The sequence below is a fragment of the Malurus melanocephalus genome, unplaced genomic scaffold, assembly GCF_030028575.1.
Source record: "Malurus melanocephalus ecotype Western Australia unplaced genomic scaffold, MMel_1.1 scaffold_2, whole genome shotgun sequence".
Lineage (NCBI taxonomy): Eukaryota > Metazoa > Chordata > Aves > Passeriformes > Maluridae > Malurus > Malurus melanocephalus.
In genome coordinates this window covers 4,742,510-4,760,214 of record NW_026623234.1, presented here as the reverse complement: position 1 = coordinate 4,760,214, position 17,705 = coordinate 4,742,510, and the positions used below count along the sequence as shown (strand labels likewise).

The 17,705-nt window shown below is 41.2% G+C and overlaps 1 protein-coding gene across 3 annotated transcripts in view; it reads left to right on the top strand.

Moving 5' to 3' along the window:
• Positions 1 to 17,705, top strand: part of RPAP1 (RNA polymerase II associated protein 1) — a 46,844-nt gene that overhangs the window by 8,306 nt on the left and 20,833 nt on the right. For 2 of the 3 annotated variants that reach the window (XM_057365683.1, XM_057365690.1), the window contains exons 2-11: positions 2,946 to 3,185; positions 4,124 to 4,272; positions 4,800 to 4,892; positions 6,208 to 6,388; positions 8,462 to 8,638; positions 11,509 to 11,715; positions 15,169 to 15,284; positions 15,648 to 15,746; positions 16,205 to 16,306; positions 17,121 to 17,288. In XM_057365683.1, the coding sequence (XP_057221666.1) occupies positions 2,996 to 3,185; positions 4,124 to 4,272; positions 4,800 to 4,892; positions 6,208 to 6,388; positions 8,462 to 8,638; positions 11,509 to 11,715; positions 15,169 to 15,284; positions 15,648 to 15,746; positions 16,205 to 16,306; positions 17,121 to 17,288 (1,482 nt within the window). In that variant the 5' untranslated portion in view covers positions 2,946 to 2,995. Of the gene's footprint in view, positions 1 to 1,770; positions 3,186 to 4,123; positions 4,273 to 4,799; positions 4,893 to 6,207; positions 6,389 to 8,461; positions 8,639 to 11,508; positions 11,716 to 15,168; positions 15,285 to 15,647; positions 15,747 to 16,204; positions 16,307 to 17,120; positions 17,289 to 17,705 lie in introns of those variants that run through there. The other variant, XM_057365675.1, reaches the window with a different exon arrangement.

The following is a 17,705-nucleotide window of genomic DNA, read 5'->3' as shown; positions in this document are numbered from 1 at the left end:
CTTCATTGCTGATGATCTCAAGTGGGGAAATGGTACCTTTCCACTGGCTGCTGGGCTGCCCAGGKGACTGATTTGACTCTCTGCTTCTCCTTTTAAATTTTTATCACAACCAACAATGTCTGAAGAAAGAGGTTAGTTTGAAGCACTAGTTGTGACAGGAGGACCTTTTATTCCACTTTGACCCAAATCTGCTAACTTTATCAACACAGTTGTAAAAAAGTTGTAGACTTGAGAATGAGCGAACGCAAGGATTCAAAAATGACAGAAGCAGTCAGAGATGATTTTTTCGCTTCAACATATTCATCTTTTCCTTTTGACAGAGTGTAGTTTGTAGATGTTACTGTGATGTAAAAGTCTCCCTTTGCATGTTGGGCTCTGGTACTATGGAAGAAAAATGCACTGTAAATGCAGATGAGGCAGAACWAATTAAAAAGCCTAACAGTATTGGATTATATCAAGAAAGACATATAGTGTCCACATAGCAATCACTATGTTGAGCAGTGTAAAGGTGCTCATAGTCCTTGGGCAGCATTTCTGATCCCTTTCGTGTGTTTGTAGGACAGTATCTCAGTGTGTTGCTTATGCTGGCTGGCTGGTGGTCCCTGTGGGCAAACAGATCATGTGTGGTGAGCTTTAAGTAGCCAGCTGCAAGACTGGAGGTGAGCAGACTGCAGGGTGCTGGGGTTAGGGCTGATCCTCAGGAGTTTTTCGGTTGTCTTGCATGATTTCCTTGAGCGCTGCTGGTTAGGAATGATGACTCCTGATGGTAAGGGAGTGTTGCTCATGTGCTTYAGTGGCTTCCATAGGATGTGGAAGAAGGTACCATTAGAAAGCAAAGTGTTTTCTGTACATTGATTCTGTCTGCAAGTCCGACGTGTATTGAAGCAAAGCCTTTGAGGAAAAGGTTCCTGGAGGAACATCGGACCTTGTTAGACAGCGGCTGCTTYGTTGTCTTCCTGTGCTGACAGTTTCCCAGAGACACAAAGGCAGTTTGAGAACCCACTGTATCTCTTTATTAACTGTTATAATAGGGAAAGACTTGGACAAGTTTATGTAGAGCTGTGTGTGGAGGAGGCTTCTTGCAGAAAGATTAGCAGCACACTTTGCTTCCAAGTGTGTATTTTGTGCCTGTTAATGCTGGCCTCCTCCTCTTTTGGGCTTTGAAGCCTGTGATGGAAGGGCACAGAACACTTGGCTTGGGATGCGTGTTCTGCTCCTTCTGGGTATCAAAGAGGGACCAAGCAAATGAAGTCTGTCTGTGGGAGTCCCGTTGTGGCAGCAAGTTCCATAAATAAACAGCAAGTAGGTGTGCGCTTATGCTAGGAGTACACACAAAGAAAGGATCTGTCTGTGGAGGTTGCAGTTTTTGCTGTGCAGTTGGGAGGGGAGTGGGCTGGGAGGGAGTGTTTGTGCATTCTCAGCATCAGTCAGAGCCACAGTGAGATCCCTCCCAGATGTTTTTGTGTAAGGCCCTTCCCTGACAGTAGCAAGGCACCATGGCAGGTGCTCCCCTCCCTTCCTGGCCTGAAGTGGCCTTTGAYTGATGGTTTTRCACCAATACCTTTGCTATAACCAAAAACCAAATGTAAAACCTCCTGGCCCCCTTTTCTCTTAGAACACAGAGGATCTCATTTAACCAGCCTTGGCGMAGAACGAGWYCCCTGAAAACAGGRTAAATATTCCAATTGTAGGTCWTAARTTCTGCAGGCAGTAACTCTTGTGTCTGTGAGYATCTTTKCCACSWGGTTTCTCCCCACATATTTTACAATCAAGTATGRTARTGGTATAAAGAAAACAGTGGCTTCAGGGCAGTGGCTGTACCTGCACAATGACCCAAGTTTGTTTTGGTCTGAAATTGAGGCTGTGATTTGTTTCCAAGCTTTGTATTTTCTAATGCGTTCTGCCTATCCATATGGCAGATAACTGTGGTTTTAAAAATCCATGTCCACTTTCCTTTCCAGTTTCACAATATATCATGCCTGAATCCTGCTGGGCTTTTAAAAGTGGAGGAGATTGAATATGTACAAAGTATTCCAACATACCGAGGGTGGGAGGGTGCCAAGTCTGCAGTGTTAGTGCTGATCAGTGATTGAAATGAGTGTGAAATGTATTTSCAGRCAGTTTAGTTGCTGTCTGTGAGAAACGGATTGCTGGTCCCAGGCTYTGGGAGGTGGGGAGTAATAGTCACAAATATTTTCCTACCTGGTGAATGGGAGGTGAAACAGTTGCCTTCCTGGTAAGGTGTCATGTGCACAGAGGTAAAAGTCAGTTACATATTTCACCCTTGTTCTTCAACCCCAAACTGGCCTGGGCAGGAAATAYAGGTGCTTGCAAATAGCACGGCTTCTGCTATTTAGAGGCCAGTGACAGAGGATGAAAGCAGGAGGTTGACATCAGGAAGACACTTGGGAGATTTGAGTGAGGAGAACTGAGTCAATGAGTGTGTTGTTCAAATCTGTATGGATAGGCTCTTGCATCCTGCCAGGGGTGTTAATGCTGGGATCTGGAGAAGGTGGTGTGCTTGAGGGGAGTTTTATGTGATGCTGTGACTCAGAGATTTTTGGTTGGCATTGATAATTGAACAAGTCAAATCTGTTTTCTTGGACAAGATGTCACTCTGACTTTGCAAATTGAAGGCCGTGTGGTTGGCATTCTGGCAGTGATGCATTTTTTTGGCTGGCTTTTTAGTGGCTGGAGGCCATTCACCTCCTAGCTGGCTGGTAGACCATGTGTAGGCCTGTCTGCTAGTCTATTGTTCAGCCATGAAGAACAAGGCAAACAATTCAAGTGGGACTCTGGTTGAAGAAGTTGTGTCTTTGGGTGATCCTAAAGTAGGGGATCTGTAGTATATACAGAAATGTAAGTGTGGGACAAAAATGAATCATTTTTCCATGCTGTCCCCATCCTGTCTCCATGAAATCGACCTCTGTTTTCCTTGTGTTCAGGTTCTGTGTGAAAAGCACATGTGGTTGGGCTGCAAGAGCAAGAAGACAGAATGCTGTCAAGACCAAAGCCTGGGGAGTCCGAGGCAGACCTGCTGCGCTTTCAGAACCAGTTCCTGGCAGCCAGAGCTTCACCTGCAGTGCAGATTGTGAAGAAGGCAGACAAGAGGAAAGGGAATGAAGGGAGCCCAGATGCTGAGAGACCCCCACTACAAGACAGCAAAGATGTAGTCATGTTGGATGGTAAATTTGTTTATTTTGTTGAATTACTAAGATTCTCTGTGCCTTTCAGTGTTCCTTGCTGCTTGCCTTTCGCCTCCCTCCAAACCCAATGTTTCTTTTCCCTTGCATTTGTGCCCTTCTTGCAGTATTGTTTGTTCCTTAGCTTTTTTGGATGATTAGCTTGTCCAGTGTTACTAGCATTTAGTAGAAACACCTTTGTTGCCTTAGTCCACATTTATTAGCTGTCTGTGGTACCTTGCCAGCAAGAGGTTTTCTGTAATTTGTACTGTTTGGATGCTCACTGCTTATTTTGCCATCTATCCTGACCCTGTTCTCAGTGTTTTTGAGATTTACCTCTCCTAGCAGCTCTGATTTTAAGCCAGCAGATCTGGCTTGCTTTTGTTTTCTCCATCCGTAGTAGCTGTAACACTTTTGTCATGTGCTTGATAATCTCAGAAGTTCAAGATGCTTTCTTAAAAGCAACAATATAAATGTTGCGGTACTTAGTTCCAGGTAGAGGAAATATGATCTGTTAATAGCGGGTGGAAAGAAGGCTTTGACTTTTCATGATCATACAAATCCCTCACTTTAAACAACTGTCAGTGGAAATGTGCTTTTCTATGTCTCAACACAACCTGCAAGGACAGTATTTGTTTCTGTACAGCCATGTTTCTTCCCTTAATATTTGGAGTCAGACTTCAGTACCCTTTCTTGTTTGTGGAGCTCTTTGGAAAGACCGTGTGTTAATACATGAATAATAAAATCTTCAAGCGTGTTTCTCTACTACACAGTCTAAGTTAGAGATGGGGATTCTTAATTGTCTTATTGCTTCCTCATTTTTATTTCTGATCAGAGAAATAAAAGGTGCTCTTAGGAAGCCTTGGTCTGGTACCTAATGCACAGTACTTATATATCAGTAACTTGACTTTTTTTTTCTTCTTATTGCTTCCCCTTCTCAGGTTTTCCTGATACTCTCCCAACTCTAACTCCAGCTCCTCCAAAAAAGTCCAAGATCAAAAGTGCTGGTGTYCACTTTGAGGATGAAGATCCAGAGGAAAGATTGGACAGTCATGATCGACACATTACAGCAGTCTTCAGCAAAATTATTGTATGTCTGTTTTTTTTCTGTGGTGATTTAATGTTTGTTTTTTTGAATACTGTGAACTAATCACAGATGAAGGGTTCTGATGCTGCTTTTTATTTCTACAAGGTAATGAAGCAGCACTGTAGACCAGTGTTGTGGAGCACCTTGAAAGAAAAAAGCTCTTTGTGTGTGTTTTTTCTGTCAGTTAAATGTAGATTCAGGTCTTCTCTCCAGCACCAACTGCCTGCAGGTCATGCATGCAGGCATGTGCTGTAGTGTGGATTTGGATGAGTTTTTTCTGGGCACTAAGGGAGATGTTCTCATTGCACTGGCCTAGGTTTTCCTTTATCTGCTTTGAGTGATATGTGGAGTTGGCAGCCCAGTCTTTTGGAAAATCGCCTCACCTTGTCTTTAAATAAGCACAAGGTGTTCTGAGCCTGATGGTGATGTGAGCTGCRGAGCTGAGAGATTTTGAGTCTGCTCTCAGCTATATGATATAAATATGTCTGGCTGTTGAAATGGTTTTACAGGGTTTGAATTTTTTTCTTCAGGAACGAGACACAAGTGCAGCAGCAGTTACCATGCCGGTGCCCACAGGAGATCCATTTCCAAGAACATTTCACCGCTCTGAGATAAAAAGTGAGGTAAGGAGCAGATGTTCTATGCCAACTTCATTAACAATTAACATTTCTCCCAGTAAAGCCTAATGCATAGTGGGGCTTGGTAGGGCTCACTATAACTGACTATATGCTGGAGATGATAAATGAGCTCAACATACCTCTGGCATTGCCWTCTGAGTGTAGGAGAGAGTTCTATCCTGCTGCCATCAAGTGGGTACTCCATACTCTGTAGTTAAATAACATTGGAATCCTTTTGGTTTGGCCTCCTTTGGCTGATTTCAGTAAGGTGGATCAAATCTGCAGTGCTGTAATATAATTGACCCTGTTCTGCTTGGTTTTTTTCTAAGGAGCAATCTCTGTTAATTTGTCCACCAGGTTCTTATTGAAGTTGCACCTGGTTTCTCTTGGCATGACATCTGAATACAGTTGCTCAGGTTATTTTCAGCAGCTTTTTTGATTTTGACATTTTTTTCTGAGGCTGTAAAACTGGAAGCTGTGGTTGCTATTATCAGTCGTTGCTGTAGTAGCAAGGATTGCTAGCTGAGTGGGAGTCAGATGCTGGGAATTGATATGTGATTGACAGCTGTGGTTGCTTTGAGGAGGTAGATTATTTTGAAGGACAGCTTTTTTGAGAGGCAAGGGTAATACTTTTTAAACTACCAGTTTTGTTTATCTGTTCCAGAAGTGCACAAAACTGCTACCAAATGTTCAGATTGCCTTTTAAATTTCTACTGTGGTCTGGGGACATGCAAGAGATTTTTTGCTTAGTCTGCTTTGGATTTCCTGTGTGTCCTGTGAAAGGTTCTTCAGAGCCATGCACCTCCATCATCTAGGCAAGCAACACAGTAATTTAGCCAGGATTATTTTAGCACCACTTGCTTACTTCTTACTGTGTAAATATCTTCATCCTGCTGCTCTCTAATCACCTTATAAGAAGCCTGTTCCAAGCATGTGGTGAGCACAGTGATGTACAGCCCTGTTTATACTCAGAAATCCAAGGTATTCAGCTGTGCAGAGCTTCCAAACAGCATGAAAGCTGGAACTGTTGTATTTGGTGACATTTTAGGTGTATTTGCCTTGCTTGAATTCACTTATAATTAATCATCTTCCTTGACTAGGTGCCAAAAACATCGATATTTTTGTCTCTCTGTTGTAGCAGTAAACTGTTAAAAAACACACATGCACAGAAAAGGGCAGGTGACTGCCAACAGCCTCTCTATACCATGTCCCAAAGTCTGATCTGAGGGCATCTTTAGGGTCAGCTCTATACATTTGTAAGTGGCAGGTGTGCAGGGGGACTCTGGAGAGGAAAGCAGACACATGGTTTTCCTGTTTGCAGGTGCAGCTGGGAACTGGAAGAAAAAGCATCTTTGCACAGAAGATGGCAGCGAAAAAGATTGCGGAAAGGGCAGCGATGGCTCCCTCTGCTGCCGAGTGCGTGCAAGTAACATCAGCTGCTCCGGATGCCTTGGATCCTGAGGGATCCGCGGGAGAGGCACCGACCCCCAGCAGCAGGGGTGGTAAGTGGAGAAGTTTCTGCTTATCCAGCCGACTGTAGTTACATAGCCTTAGTAACCCATAACATCAGAGCACCATATCTTTAAATTAGGGTAACATTGTTGTCCTCAGTTTAGGAATCTCAAGGTCACTTGGAATGTCTGTATTGTGGCAATGATTTGAAATGGTCTGAGATGCAAACTAAAAATTMCAGAGAGGAAATTCTGAGGTGCATTCTAAAAATTGGGTTAGCTTTCTCACTGATTTCCTTTTTGCTTCACACAGGGCCATATAGTTTTATTTTTCAAGGTTCTTGTCCTCCTTTTCCTTTCTGTTACATGTGAAGTTTTTCTTGTTTTGTCATTGATTTCCACAATTTTAGGAAGAGGGTGGTTCTTGTGTTGAGAGTATTTGGGAGCACTGTGGTGTGGGTTTGAAAGCTCAATTTTCCATCACCAGGTCTGCTGCCATGAGACTGTGGCTTTGCTCCATAAGGAGTGCTGTGAAGCAGTGCTGATGAGTCAGTGCCACCTCCAGCAGTTACTTGTCTGACAGCAAMGTGACAAGGAAAGATGAAGCCAATTCAACTGTTACCAGCATCTCCAGACTTTCTGTTTTAAATTTGTGTTGTCTTGGGCAGCCCAGTTTGCTTAGGACCACAGTGTGTCTGGGTTTTACCCTGATACCCTCTTTTTCACGTTGAAATAGGGGCCAAATGTCATTTGAAGATTACCACAGTTTGGCCAAATTTTGTGTCAACCCTGCCCCCATCAGAGAATTGGTAAGAAAACTGACAGGTGTGCTGTGTGGGGATAAATCCACCATCCTGGTCACCATACTGTGCTTTCTACATGTCCTGTTACAATTGGACGTGTAATTCTGTTGGAGAATTCTCAAAGGGAAATAGAGCAGTCTTATAGCTGTGATCCCCTTGAACATGAATGCCTCTAAAATGTAGTAGCACAACAGAGAGGTTACAAAATGGCTTGGCCTCTTCAGTGAGACTGTTGTGGCACAATCACTAGAAGCAAGACAAGAGTTGGGGACCTTAAAATTAAATCAAAAAAATTAAAGAAGAACCTTAATTTCTACTGGTAACAACATGTTTGTCCCTGGTAACCTTTAGTTTAATTGTTGTTGGTGGGAAGCTTGTGGGAGCTTTTGCCAGGTCACTCTGTCTTCTTGTCTCTTTCTGCTCAATRTGCAAAACAACTGCTGTGGAAATGACATCAAATCTTCCTGATTTTATGATCAGTGTCATTGCTGCTGTTTTACTGGGAATTTGGTGCTTTCAGGGCTGGCTGGTTTAGGGGCATAGGAGTGTTCCAAATCAATATGTGGAACATATGAATAAAACATAAGGACTAAAGCCTCAAAGTCAGGTCCTTGTGTAGYGGGTCTCACATTGACCGAAGGAGCAGTTACATGGTGCTATTTTTAAATGAAATTAACATTTAAAATTGATTTAGATCACATGATGAAGAAGGGGACTTAGTTCTGTTCAGGGTAGGAAAAATGCCCCTTGCTGTAACTTGTAATATGTTTAACCCTTAAAGGTAAGTACTTGGTGTTGTTAGAAGCAAAAATGTCTGTGTTGAGAATTGATCCAGTATCACTCTGGAAGTATTGTTTACGTAATAATTTTAATTTTTTCTTACTCAGCAGATATTTACTAGGTCATGATTCACCTGACATACAAATGTGGGTTCAGGCATTCTTGGGCAGAGAAAGAATCTAGTATTCGCTAGCTTGGAAGAATGTTCTGATGCATCAGTTGTGAATTATGCTCCAGTTTACTTTTTCTCGCTGTTCCTTTGCATTAAAGAAATGCAGTTCTTTTCCCCTGCCATCCCTCCTCAGGCTCCCAAAGAAACAAGCTGGAAATGATGTCAACATGTTTGTTGTGACATGGGATGAAAGCACAAATATTTTAATTTTGTATGAAGCTAAGCTAAGCTTATTAGCTATTCTAATTTTACTACCAAGGTAAAAAAATAAAAGGAGAAATTGCACAAGCCTGTTAATGATAGAATGGAGATTTATTCATGATGCTGTAGACACAGATCATTAACTGCTTTCTCTATTGCTTCTTACAGATAAAGATGGTGACTTTTTGACCTCTCAGCGTCCTTGTCTCATAACGGGAGAAGGTCTTGGAAGCCAAAAGAGTGAGCAGGAAGCTCAAGCTATTCACAAAGAGAACTTGGAGAAGCTGCGGTCCATGTCTGAGGAAGAGATCCTGCAGGAGCAGGCGAGGCTTCTGRCTCAGCTGGGTATGTGCTTCCCAGGGTCAGTTCTAGAGATGAGGCAATTTATTGAATGTGTAGATGTCCCGAAGTCTTAGCAAATTCATGAGTCAATGACAGGAGCTTGGAATTCCTGCTCGTTCCATATGTGGGTAATCATGCTTCTCATTCTCACATTCACTCTCACATCATCACTGTTGTGTCAGTAGCTTATGAATAAGAACTAAGTATGAAGAAATTAAAGAGTGTTTATTTCTCAGTGAGGGCTGGTTTGGCTTAAGTCTTTCTCATTGCCCCTCTGCTGTGGGTTAAGATGATCCGTGCACTTTTTTGCTTTGCACTCCAAGTACATAATTGCACATACATGTTTGAATCCTAAAATGTGATTCTCTGAAAGCAGTGTCATAGCAATGCTGAGATGAGATAGAGCCCTTGGTCTTCCTCTCCAAAATACCTAAATCTTGGGCCAAAACTGTCAGTACCTGGATAGGGAGAACATATGGGCGTGTAGGAGATTTCAATTCAAACCTCTACTTGGTAGAGCGGAAAAAGTTACACCTAGCCTTGACTTTATGAAAAAGTGYTTCAGTTACCAGGCTGTTTGGTGCAGGCATTCTGGCAGGGGTCTGGTGTCTGGTTTGGAATCCTGTCCACAGTGGTGCTCTGGGAATGCCTGTCACTGGCAGCTGATGACAAAGTAGAGGAGAACACTGAGTGTGGTATGTTTGGTAAGACTTTGTGTGATCTGGGGTTCTGCAACACTTGTTGGCATTGGTTTGATGAATTTATATGCTCAGGAAGAGCAGATGTATAGATGTAGGTGGCAGACAAGGATTTTTTAAATTCTCATGATTTCARGTCCTCTAGCATCAAATTTAGGTGCAACCTGCTTTTTATATGCAGAAGTYCCTTGTGGGTTCAGCTTAAAAATCATATTAATGATCTTGACTTGATTGCAAGCAGCATGGATATAACTGGAAAGGTGGCAAAGGAACTGCACAAAATAATTGCAGCCAGATTTTTTAGGTACATTTTTCATTTAGAGACCTGTGTATTTGATTTGGCTTCACTGCCTATATCAATGGCATGTGTGTGAAAAATACCCTGTTCAGGCACTTGCTTCTTGTGACTGATTTGTGATCTTTRCTCTTTGTGCCCACCACTCTGTCCTTTGGGATTTTAGTGAAGTGAATACTTCACAGTGTTTAAAAAGGATGGAATGTATTTTAAGTATTTTTGAACAATATTTTCTGAAGCAATGTATTTTTTATATGCCTTGTAGGTTAAAATTGTATATATTTTGTCTTTTGAGGCCCTAAGGAAACTGGGAGTAATTTTGGAATTCTCAAAATATCTGGATAGAGAACTATGCAAGATGAAGCAACTCCTAAACTAAATTGCTGACTTACAGATGAATTTAGGAACTGCTCAGGCACAGAGCTGTGAATCAAGGAGACTTTTTCTCCATATTCAGGAGTGTAAATGATTTGTGGGTGTTAGATGCTGTCCAGTCCCTGAATTACGTCCTTAGTTATGARGCAGATGATTCTCCATGGTGTGAAATACGAGAATGGGTACGCAGTGCTGTGCTGGACAATGCCTTATTGTTGGTACCATTCTGGTTTTGTTCATGGAGACTCTGGACAGAAGTAGGCTTGGTTTCTGACATACTGTGCACAGAGTGACATGATCAGTGCCTTTTTTTGTCTCTGTGTGAAATGATGAAATAATGAATACAGTCTTCCCTTGCTGTGTACAATGAAGTGTGAGCAACTGAGATGTCTGCTTGCATTCAGAAAAAAAATAGGAATGCTTTAATGAGACTGGGCTGAATGCCTGTCCTTCACCAGTGAAGGTTTAAACTGTATCATTGAGGAGAGTGTGCAGCAATCATAAGTGTGGGATACATGTTTCAGAGTAATTTTTGAGATTACTTATCTCCGGTACAGAGCATTTCTCAACTGCTTGTCCTTTGTCCTTCAAAGAATAAATAACCACTGTAGGTGTTATGTTCTTCTACTTTATATATCTCTGACACTGCTTACTGGAGTATTTCTGTACCTTGTTGAGGCACAATGCACAATCTCTTACTGTTCACCTCTAGCATAAGCATCCCAACACCATCTTCTAGATGAAGAGTATTCAGAGACAGTGTACTCCATCCAAAATTATGTGGAATATTTGTAGCAGATCTGAAAATAAAATTATGATCTTAGAGCCATATGAATATAATCTGTCCTTCTAAACACATCTACCTCCCAAATGTTTCTCTTCAAAGCATGAAGAGAATGGCTCTTTTTACTGGGTGGTGTCCGACCATAGTTGGAATGGGGAGTTTATAGTACAGAACCAATAAAAGTCTCCTTGTAACATAATATTTGAATTATGACTTGCAGTTCTCATGCAGTTCAGTAAAGAGCAGGTAATTCTTTTTATAGTGTCTGTCCTGTGTATTCTCCTAGTGTTCAGATTGATACCACTGGGTGGTCCACAGACAGGATAGGCAAACTGTCARGTCCTTTGTGTAAATCATGGACCAGAATTCTCTCCACAATTAATAGTCTAGTTTTGGATGTGCCATTTGAGTGTCCGTGAGGGGAAAGGAAGCAATTATCTTTATCTGGAAGCTGAGAAAATAGAATTTTTGTGGTTGGTTTACCCTGAAAGACATTTGTCACGTCTTTCTCTAGTGTCTCCTCACCAGTCAGTTGCACCCAGTTTATGTGCCTAGGAGGTCATAAAACAGTGAAGTGCCTGAGTTTGAAGAGAAGTGACAGTTGGTACAGAGGAAGAGTACATGTGGAAAAAACTGAAACAGAAATAGCAGGAGCTATAGGCATATGAAGTATTTTGAGACTTTGTCACATCTCTGTCTGTCTCTTTGTCAATACTTGCAGATCCAAGTTTAGTTGCTTTCTTGAAATCGCAACGTGRTAACAATGAAGGCCAGAAAAAGGAATTAAAAATGGAACAGAACAAACCGGAGGAGTTTGTGGAATCTCTGCCTGTGGCTCAGCATGGTGTAAGATCATCTCTTTCCACACAAGMGTCAGCTCTGGAAGAATCTGTAAGGAAAGAAGAAAATGTGAAGGTAGAAATCACAGGTAAGAAACAAAGTGTATATTGTAAATTTTCTCAACAGAAATGTAAGGTTTATGCGGTGTTTACATCAATTCACATTGGATTGTTGTGCTACTTTGTAGTGATCCAAATCTGAATTTTACAGTGATATTTAAAAAGTAAATATTTTGGGTTCAAGAAAGAACATCTCTAGATGGGCTCCACAGATTAGAAAGGTGATAGCCTATGTAATGGAAGTGAGCTGTTCATTGGAAGACCTTGCTTTGTCTTTGAAATTTGTCCTGAAGCCTCCAAAGGGAAAATATGTGTTAAACTGGRCATCCCAGCTCTTGTGTTCAGTTGTGTGAATGGGGAAACAGAAAAGGGTGTGAGATTTTTCTGCTGCTTAAATAATTAACTGGTACTGGTTGGGGACAAAAGGGTTTTGGGTAGCTTAGTGTTAATGATTTGTCAGAGGATAGYACAGAGGTGACAATCAATCTCACTTCAGGGAGACTGAATACAGAGCATTTATGTCTTAGCATGGCACTGCTCTTGATGGCCCCRGCCTGTGTCTTGTATCTCAGAAGCCACACACTGATTTTCACAGGATGGAGTTATTTTCTTTGTGCTTTGGATGGAGGGGCTTGTATGAAGATGTAGAATGTTCTGCTTTTTGTGGAGTGCTACAGAGCTGTGGCCTCTTATGGCAGAACCCTTTAATGCTCAGTATATGCCTGTACCTCCAGCAACTAGAGCAACCCCATACATTCTCATGGCACAGAAATGAAGAGCTTTCCCTTTAGGCTTCTTTTCTTATTGTTGCTTTCCTCACTGCATATTTTCTTTAGATATTTCTTTTTCTCTGTTGTGATTTTTAGGCTCCCATTGGCATTTTCCCCACACTTTTGCAACATAATTTCCCCCAATTTCAAGTCAATTTTTGGCTTTCTCCATCTCTTGATCCTCTCTTCTAATGCATCCTTTGTGTTTCAGTGTAATCCACAGACCAATTAAAGAAGTCTCTGAATCACCTCAGGACTTCAGCTTGATGTTTGCAAGARATAACAAGCATGTACCATTTTCTTGATGAGAGGGATGAGTCTGTCAGTATATATATGTGTGTGTACATGTGCAGGAGAAGTCAAGYTCAGCCTCTTTTTGAGGAAAACACTTCACTGAACGGTCCTTTTGCAGTTTCTCTATGAGTTTTACTTTTCCACAAATCCATCTTAATCAAAAGGACTATTTTTAGTTCTTTTTAGTCCTAGAACAACTGAGTGCACAAGTAGCACCAGGTTAAGTGACATCTTTTGCTCTCCTGGGAGCAATAGAAGTGTGTTGTTCAGCCTGTAATGGTAATAGTAATGCTTTTGGGAATAGCTCAGTRTTTAGAACATTGTGTTCTGACATCTTTTGCTTCCTACAGAAGAGCACAAGAAAAAAGAGTTTTCCCAGGCTATTTGAAACAACAAAGAAAGGGTGAGCTGAAACATAGTTAAAAGACCAAGGGAAGCCATTCCCATACCTGAGTTTATGCCTGCAGCCCTCTTGGTCAACAGGAATGTAAAAATGAGTTTGACATTAGTACTTATTGTTGGGATTTCAGCATCTGTTTATACTCGGAAGTAAGCTCACCATAAATAGACCAGCAGAAATGGTCATGCTGAATTTCCATTGATGACACAAAGCAGTATGATTGCTCAAAAGTCAGACCTGCCTCTCTAATGAAGTAAAAGGCCACTGCAATTAGAAACAAGATGGTGAAGCCTTTATCCAGCAACTTGTAACCTTATCAAATAGAAAAGTAAATTCTGGCTCTGAGAAAAAAGGGAAAGCAAAGCAGAAAGTGAAGAGTTTAGGTGTTAGCCTTTAATGAAACCCAAGTTTGAAAAAGTTCAGTGCAAATGTTGCATTCRCACTGCCAGCTTGTTCTTCTCTAAAGGGATTTCTCCATAACAGTCTGCTGATGTCTTGAAATATATATCCATCTTTTCTTGTTGACAAGAACATACTACTAAGGGTTGGTAGTAACATGCATAATCTTATTCATAGATTGATTAGCTCAACCCTATCAATTTAGTGATTAATAGAGAAAACATTTTGTTAAATTACAAATGTCAATATATTTTATTTTTCTGCTGATTTTATTTCCTCTCATGTTGCATCTACCACCCACAAACATTCCACTTTCGTACATTTCACATGCTTTTTCCTTCTCTTCAATTAAAATGCATGCTGAGCCTTTGGCTGAAATTCTGTGGAACAGCTTTCTGGCTGAGCAAGATAACTCTGTGCTTGGTTCCTTGCCTGATTCAATACCACATTGATCATAAGGGTGAAGCTTCATCCTGGAGAGGATGAGTGCCCTTCTTGAAAGTTTATCTGCTAATTGGCGGAAAGTAAAAGGTTAGGTTTCAGGTCAGTTATCAGCAGGAAAAGATCTGATGGAAGAAGAGCATCTCAGTGGGACTCCTTGTTCCTTGCAAGAGAAGACCGGAGTACTGGGATTAATAGCTGCAATGCAGATGAGTTCTGGGCTGCTCCAGCAGGAGTTGTGCTAATGCTTTTCACACCTTTAGACTGCCTGTTGCAGTCCTTATATGTGCTTTCTTTTCAGATAGCAAAGACTTCCTAGCTCATCTCTTCTCATTCTGGTTTGGGGTAGTATCCTAGTAGCAAAGCCTGACCTTTCCTAGTTCTATCTCTCTGGTCTCTTTACTTGTGAGATTCTTCCACATGCTTATATGTCTCTTTCCTAGGGCAACTGTTGTGATGTCAAGCACAAATGCCTTCTTTCTCAAATTCATGTTGTCAAAGCTCTTAATAAAGTTAAGTTAGTAGTTTCTTCCATTAGTACTTGCACCTTTGAAATTCTTGTTCAACTCTCCAGCTTACCTACTGAGTTGCCTCTGGAAAGCTGTGCAAATTTCCAGCTGTTTTGATCTTTTTTTTYCCAAGATGATCTCCTCAAGTCTTTAAGGAGGGAGACTGAAGGGCAGAGTCACAAATGCAACCAAAGCACAAATATTGTGCTGTCTTCAGTGTATCTAGGCTGAAATCATACTGACTTCTGATAATTTGCTTGCACTCTCTGCATTAATACTTTTCAATCATTTCATGTCCCCCCTAACACTCTCTTCCTTGGATATTAGTTTGCTTTCTCAAAAGCAGGGCTGGTTTTTCTGCGCTGGTTCTGATAATTTTGCCTTGCTTGTATCCTGACTTCTGTTCAGCTTCTCCTAAATTAGCTTTGTGAATTTCATTACAGTGCTGTTTACTTCCTCTTTTTGCTCTCMTGAAAGATGAAAATTGCTTTAAACCTTTGAAGTTTATGCATGAGACAACAGTCAGTTTGAAAATAGTTTTCTTTTTATTTTACATAATATTGTATTTGATGCAGTCTTTAAGCCAAGTAGCTTGGCAAGGAAGGAATAGTATTTCCTTCATCCCTGCCTTGGAAGGTAAGACTGACATTTCTTTCTCCCCACACAAAGATGATGATCTGCCTGTGAAGCCCAGGAAGGAGTGGATTCACATGGACAATGTAGAGTTTGAGAAGCTGGAATGGATGAAGGATTTGCCCCCACCTCGCCAGAAAAAAACCAAAAAGGTTTGAAAGCAGAAACTGATACTTTGCATTTTTGTTCTGGATTGTGCTTCTCAGCAGTAACAGATTTGAAGCCTTCAAAAACAAGTCCTCCGGCTACTCTATCTTTGGATGCAATGATACACAATCACTCTGTAGCACTCGAGTACTAGGAAGTGAGTCTAGCYGTTGTAATCTGGGATGAAACAGGTGTAAAACTGAGAAAAAAGGGAAGWTAGGAGTACTTCTTTTTTTAGAAAGAATTTGAGGCCTGAAGAGTTTTTGAACTGTCATCTTCCAGCAGGTGATGTAAAAAATGTTGTTTCAAGAGATGAATGGAGTGGACAGCAATAGAAATAATAGTTTCCCTCCACCCTTTTGCTGTAGGGAATGCAAGCTCGATTCAGTTTAAAAGGAGAATTGATTCCTGCAGATGCTGATTTGCCAACACATCTAGGCTTGCACCACCATGGAGAAGAGGCAGAGGTAGGTGGGTGTAATGTAGTAGAAAAGGTACACATTTCTGGTTTTTGTGTTTGATTTAGTAGATTCCTTTTGTGTCAAGATTTTTAGTGATTAAAAACCCCTTAGAAAAATGCAGTAATTTTTCTTTAGAAACAAACTCCTGAGGCCAAATTGTGTCTGCCTGTATTAACTGCATTACTTCCAGAAAACTTTTAATGCTTTTTCTTTTTGCTGCTATTAAGGTTCTGTGGTGTTGGAAAAAGGTGCATATACTTCCTTTCCTTAAGAGGTTCAATTTTCTCCTGTGACATCTAAGATTAGAATCCCTTCTGCAATTGCCACAAAGCGGCAAACAGCACTGGCTTGCAGTTTATCTTCTGTTCAGTATTTTAAAGTTAATCTCATTTTAAGGGGCCTGTTTTTACCTGTAGCCAAGGGGTTTTTTTTATTTCTTTGTTTTGTTTCCTCCTGCCATTTAGAGGGCTGGTTATTCTCTGCAAGAACTCTTTCATTTGTCTCGCAGCCAAGTTACACAACAGAGGACACTGGCTCTACAGGTCTTAGGTCGTATTGTTCAAAGGGTAAGTCACTTTATGGAATTTCTCCCCATAATTCAAGTTTCTGGTGGATCAGATTCTCTGGTACTAGTTGTTTTCTGCTGTTCAGTGAAGATGAGCAAAGTCACCAGCAGGGCATTCTGTTTCACTGAGGATCTTTACTGTTAGATGAGCTAAGTGTTGGGATAAAACAAATTGAGATGCAGGTTTCTCTGGATGGTTCCAGAGTGTTGTTCTTGCAACATATTGTTTCAAGTGCTGTTCAACAGCAGTGCTGCAATTTCAGTTTTCTTGTAAATATGGTTGCAAATTGGTTTTATTTTAATGTTACTTTTGTGACAAACCTATTCTTGCCATTGACCCTTTCATTCGTGTTGTCTGAGCCAGCTTCATGATGTGCATTTTCTGTAGGAGGTGAAAAAAACCCAAGCCTACTCATAGAGCAATGTGCCAAGAGCAGAAAGCAAAATGAATACTTCTGTACACATTTCCACCTAACTAGGGGAAAAGTGCTAACATTCTCCCTAGAGGCACTGGAGTCAGAGAAGAAGAAACACAGTGGTTTTGAGAAGGGTGATGGGACAGAACAGGGTGAAGTAGAAAGATGGGTCCAGACTTTAGAATGAAGCATTTCTTGCATTAAGGAACTGTAGTTGTGTGCCTCTGTCAAATGAATGGAAGAGAAAGTAAAGGAAAAATAACCTCCAAACAGTTTAGCAGCTTTACAGTAGAAGTGGAAAGATGCAAAGATACAGAATGTTGAGATGTGACAGCCCAGAGATGTATCCAGCTGAGATGAGACAGCCTTAACCCCGGCTCTGTCTGGCACACTTTGCAGGCTCGGGCTGGAGAGTTTGCCTCCTCACTGAAGGGCAGCGTTCTGCGTCTGCTGCTTGACGCTGGCTTTCTGTTCTTGCTGCGCTTCTCCCTGGATGATGCTGTGGATAATGTCATGGCAGCATCTGTTGGTGCTCTCCGGGCTCTGCTGGTGTCACTTGATGATGAGGTAAGACAATCATTGAGAGCTTGGGTTTGATTTTATGCTGAACTTTTTACAGGAATCAGAATGAAAAGACATGGTGTAGCTTGAGCAAAAGTTTACTGGATGTGTTAGCTTAATGGTGAATAGAATGTCATTGCTGTGCTTTAAGAAAGACAATGGAATGTGTTATCCCAGTTTGAGAGATTCTGGCATCTTTTTTCCCTCTTGTTTGAATTTGCTCTGCCTTATGATTATATTCAGTGTAGGCTGCTGAGTTTCTTCTTTTGATACCTTTGCAATCTGAATCAGGCCACTACTTATGTATGTGTAGAACTTTTTTTTTTAATATGGCCTCTTGTGTTGTTTTCCTATTTAATAGCTTTTCTTCATAACAGATTAATACTTTCTGTGCTATCCCTTATGCCTCATAATTATGCTGGG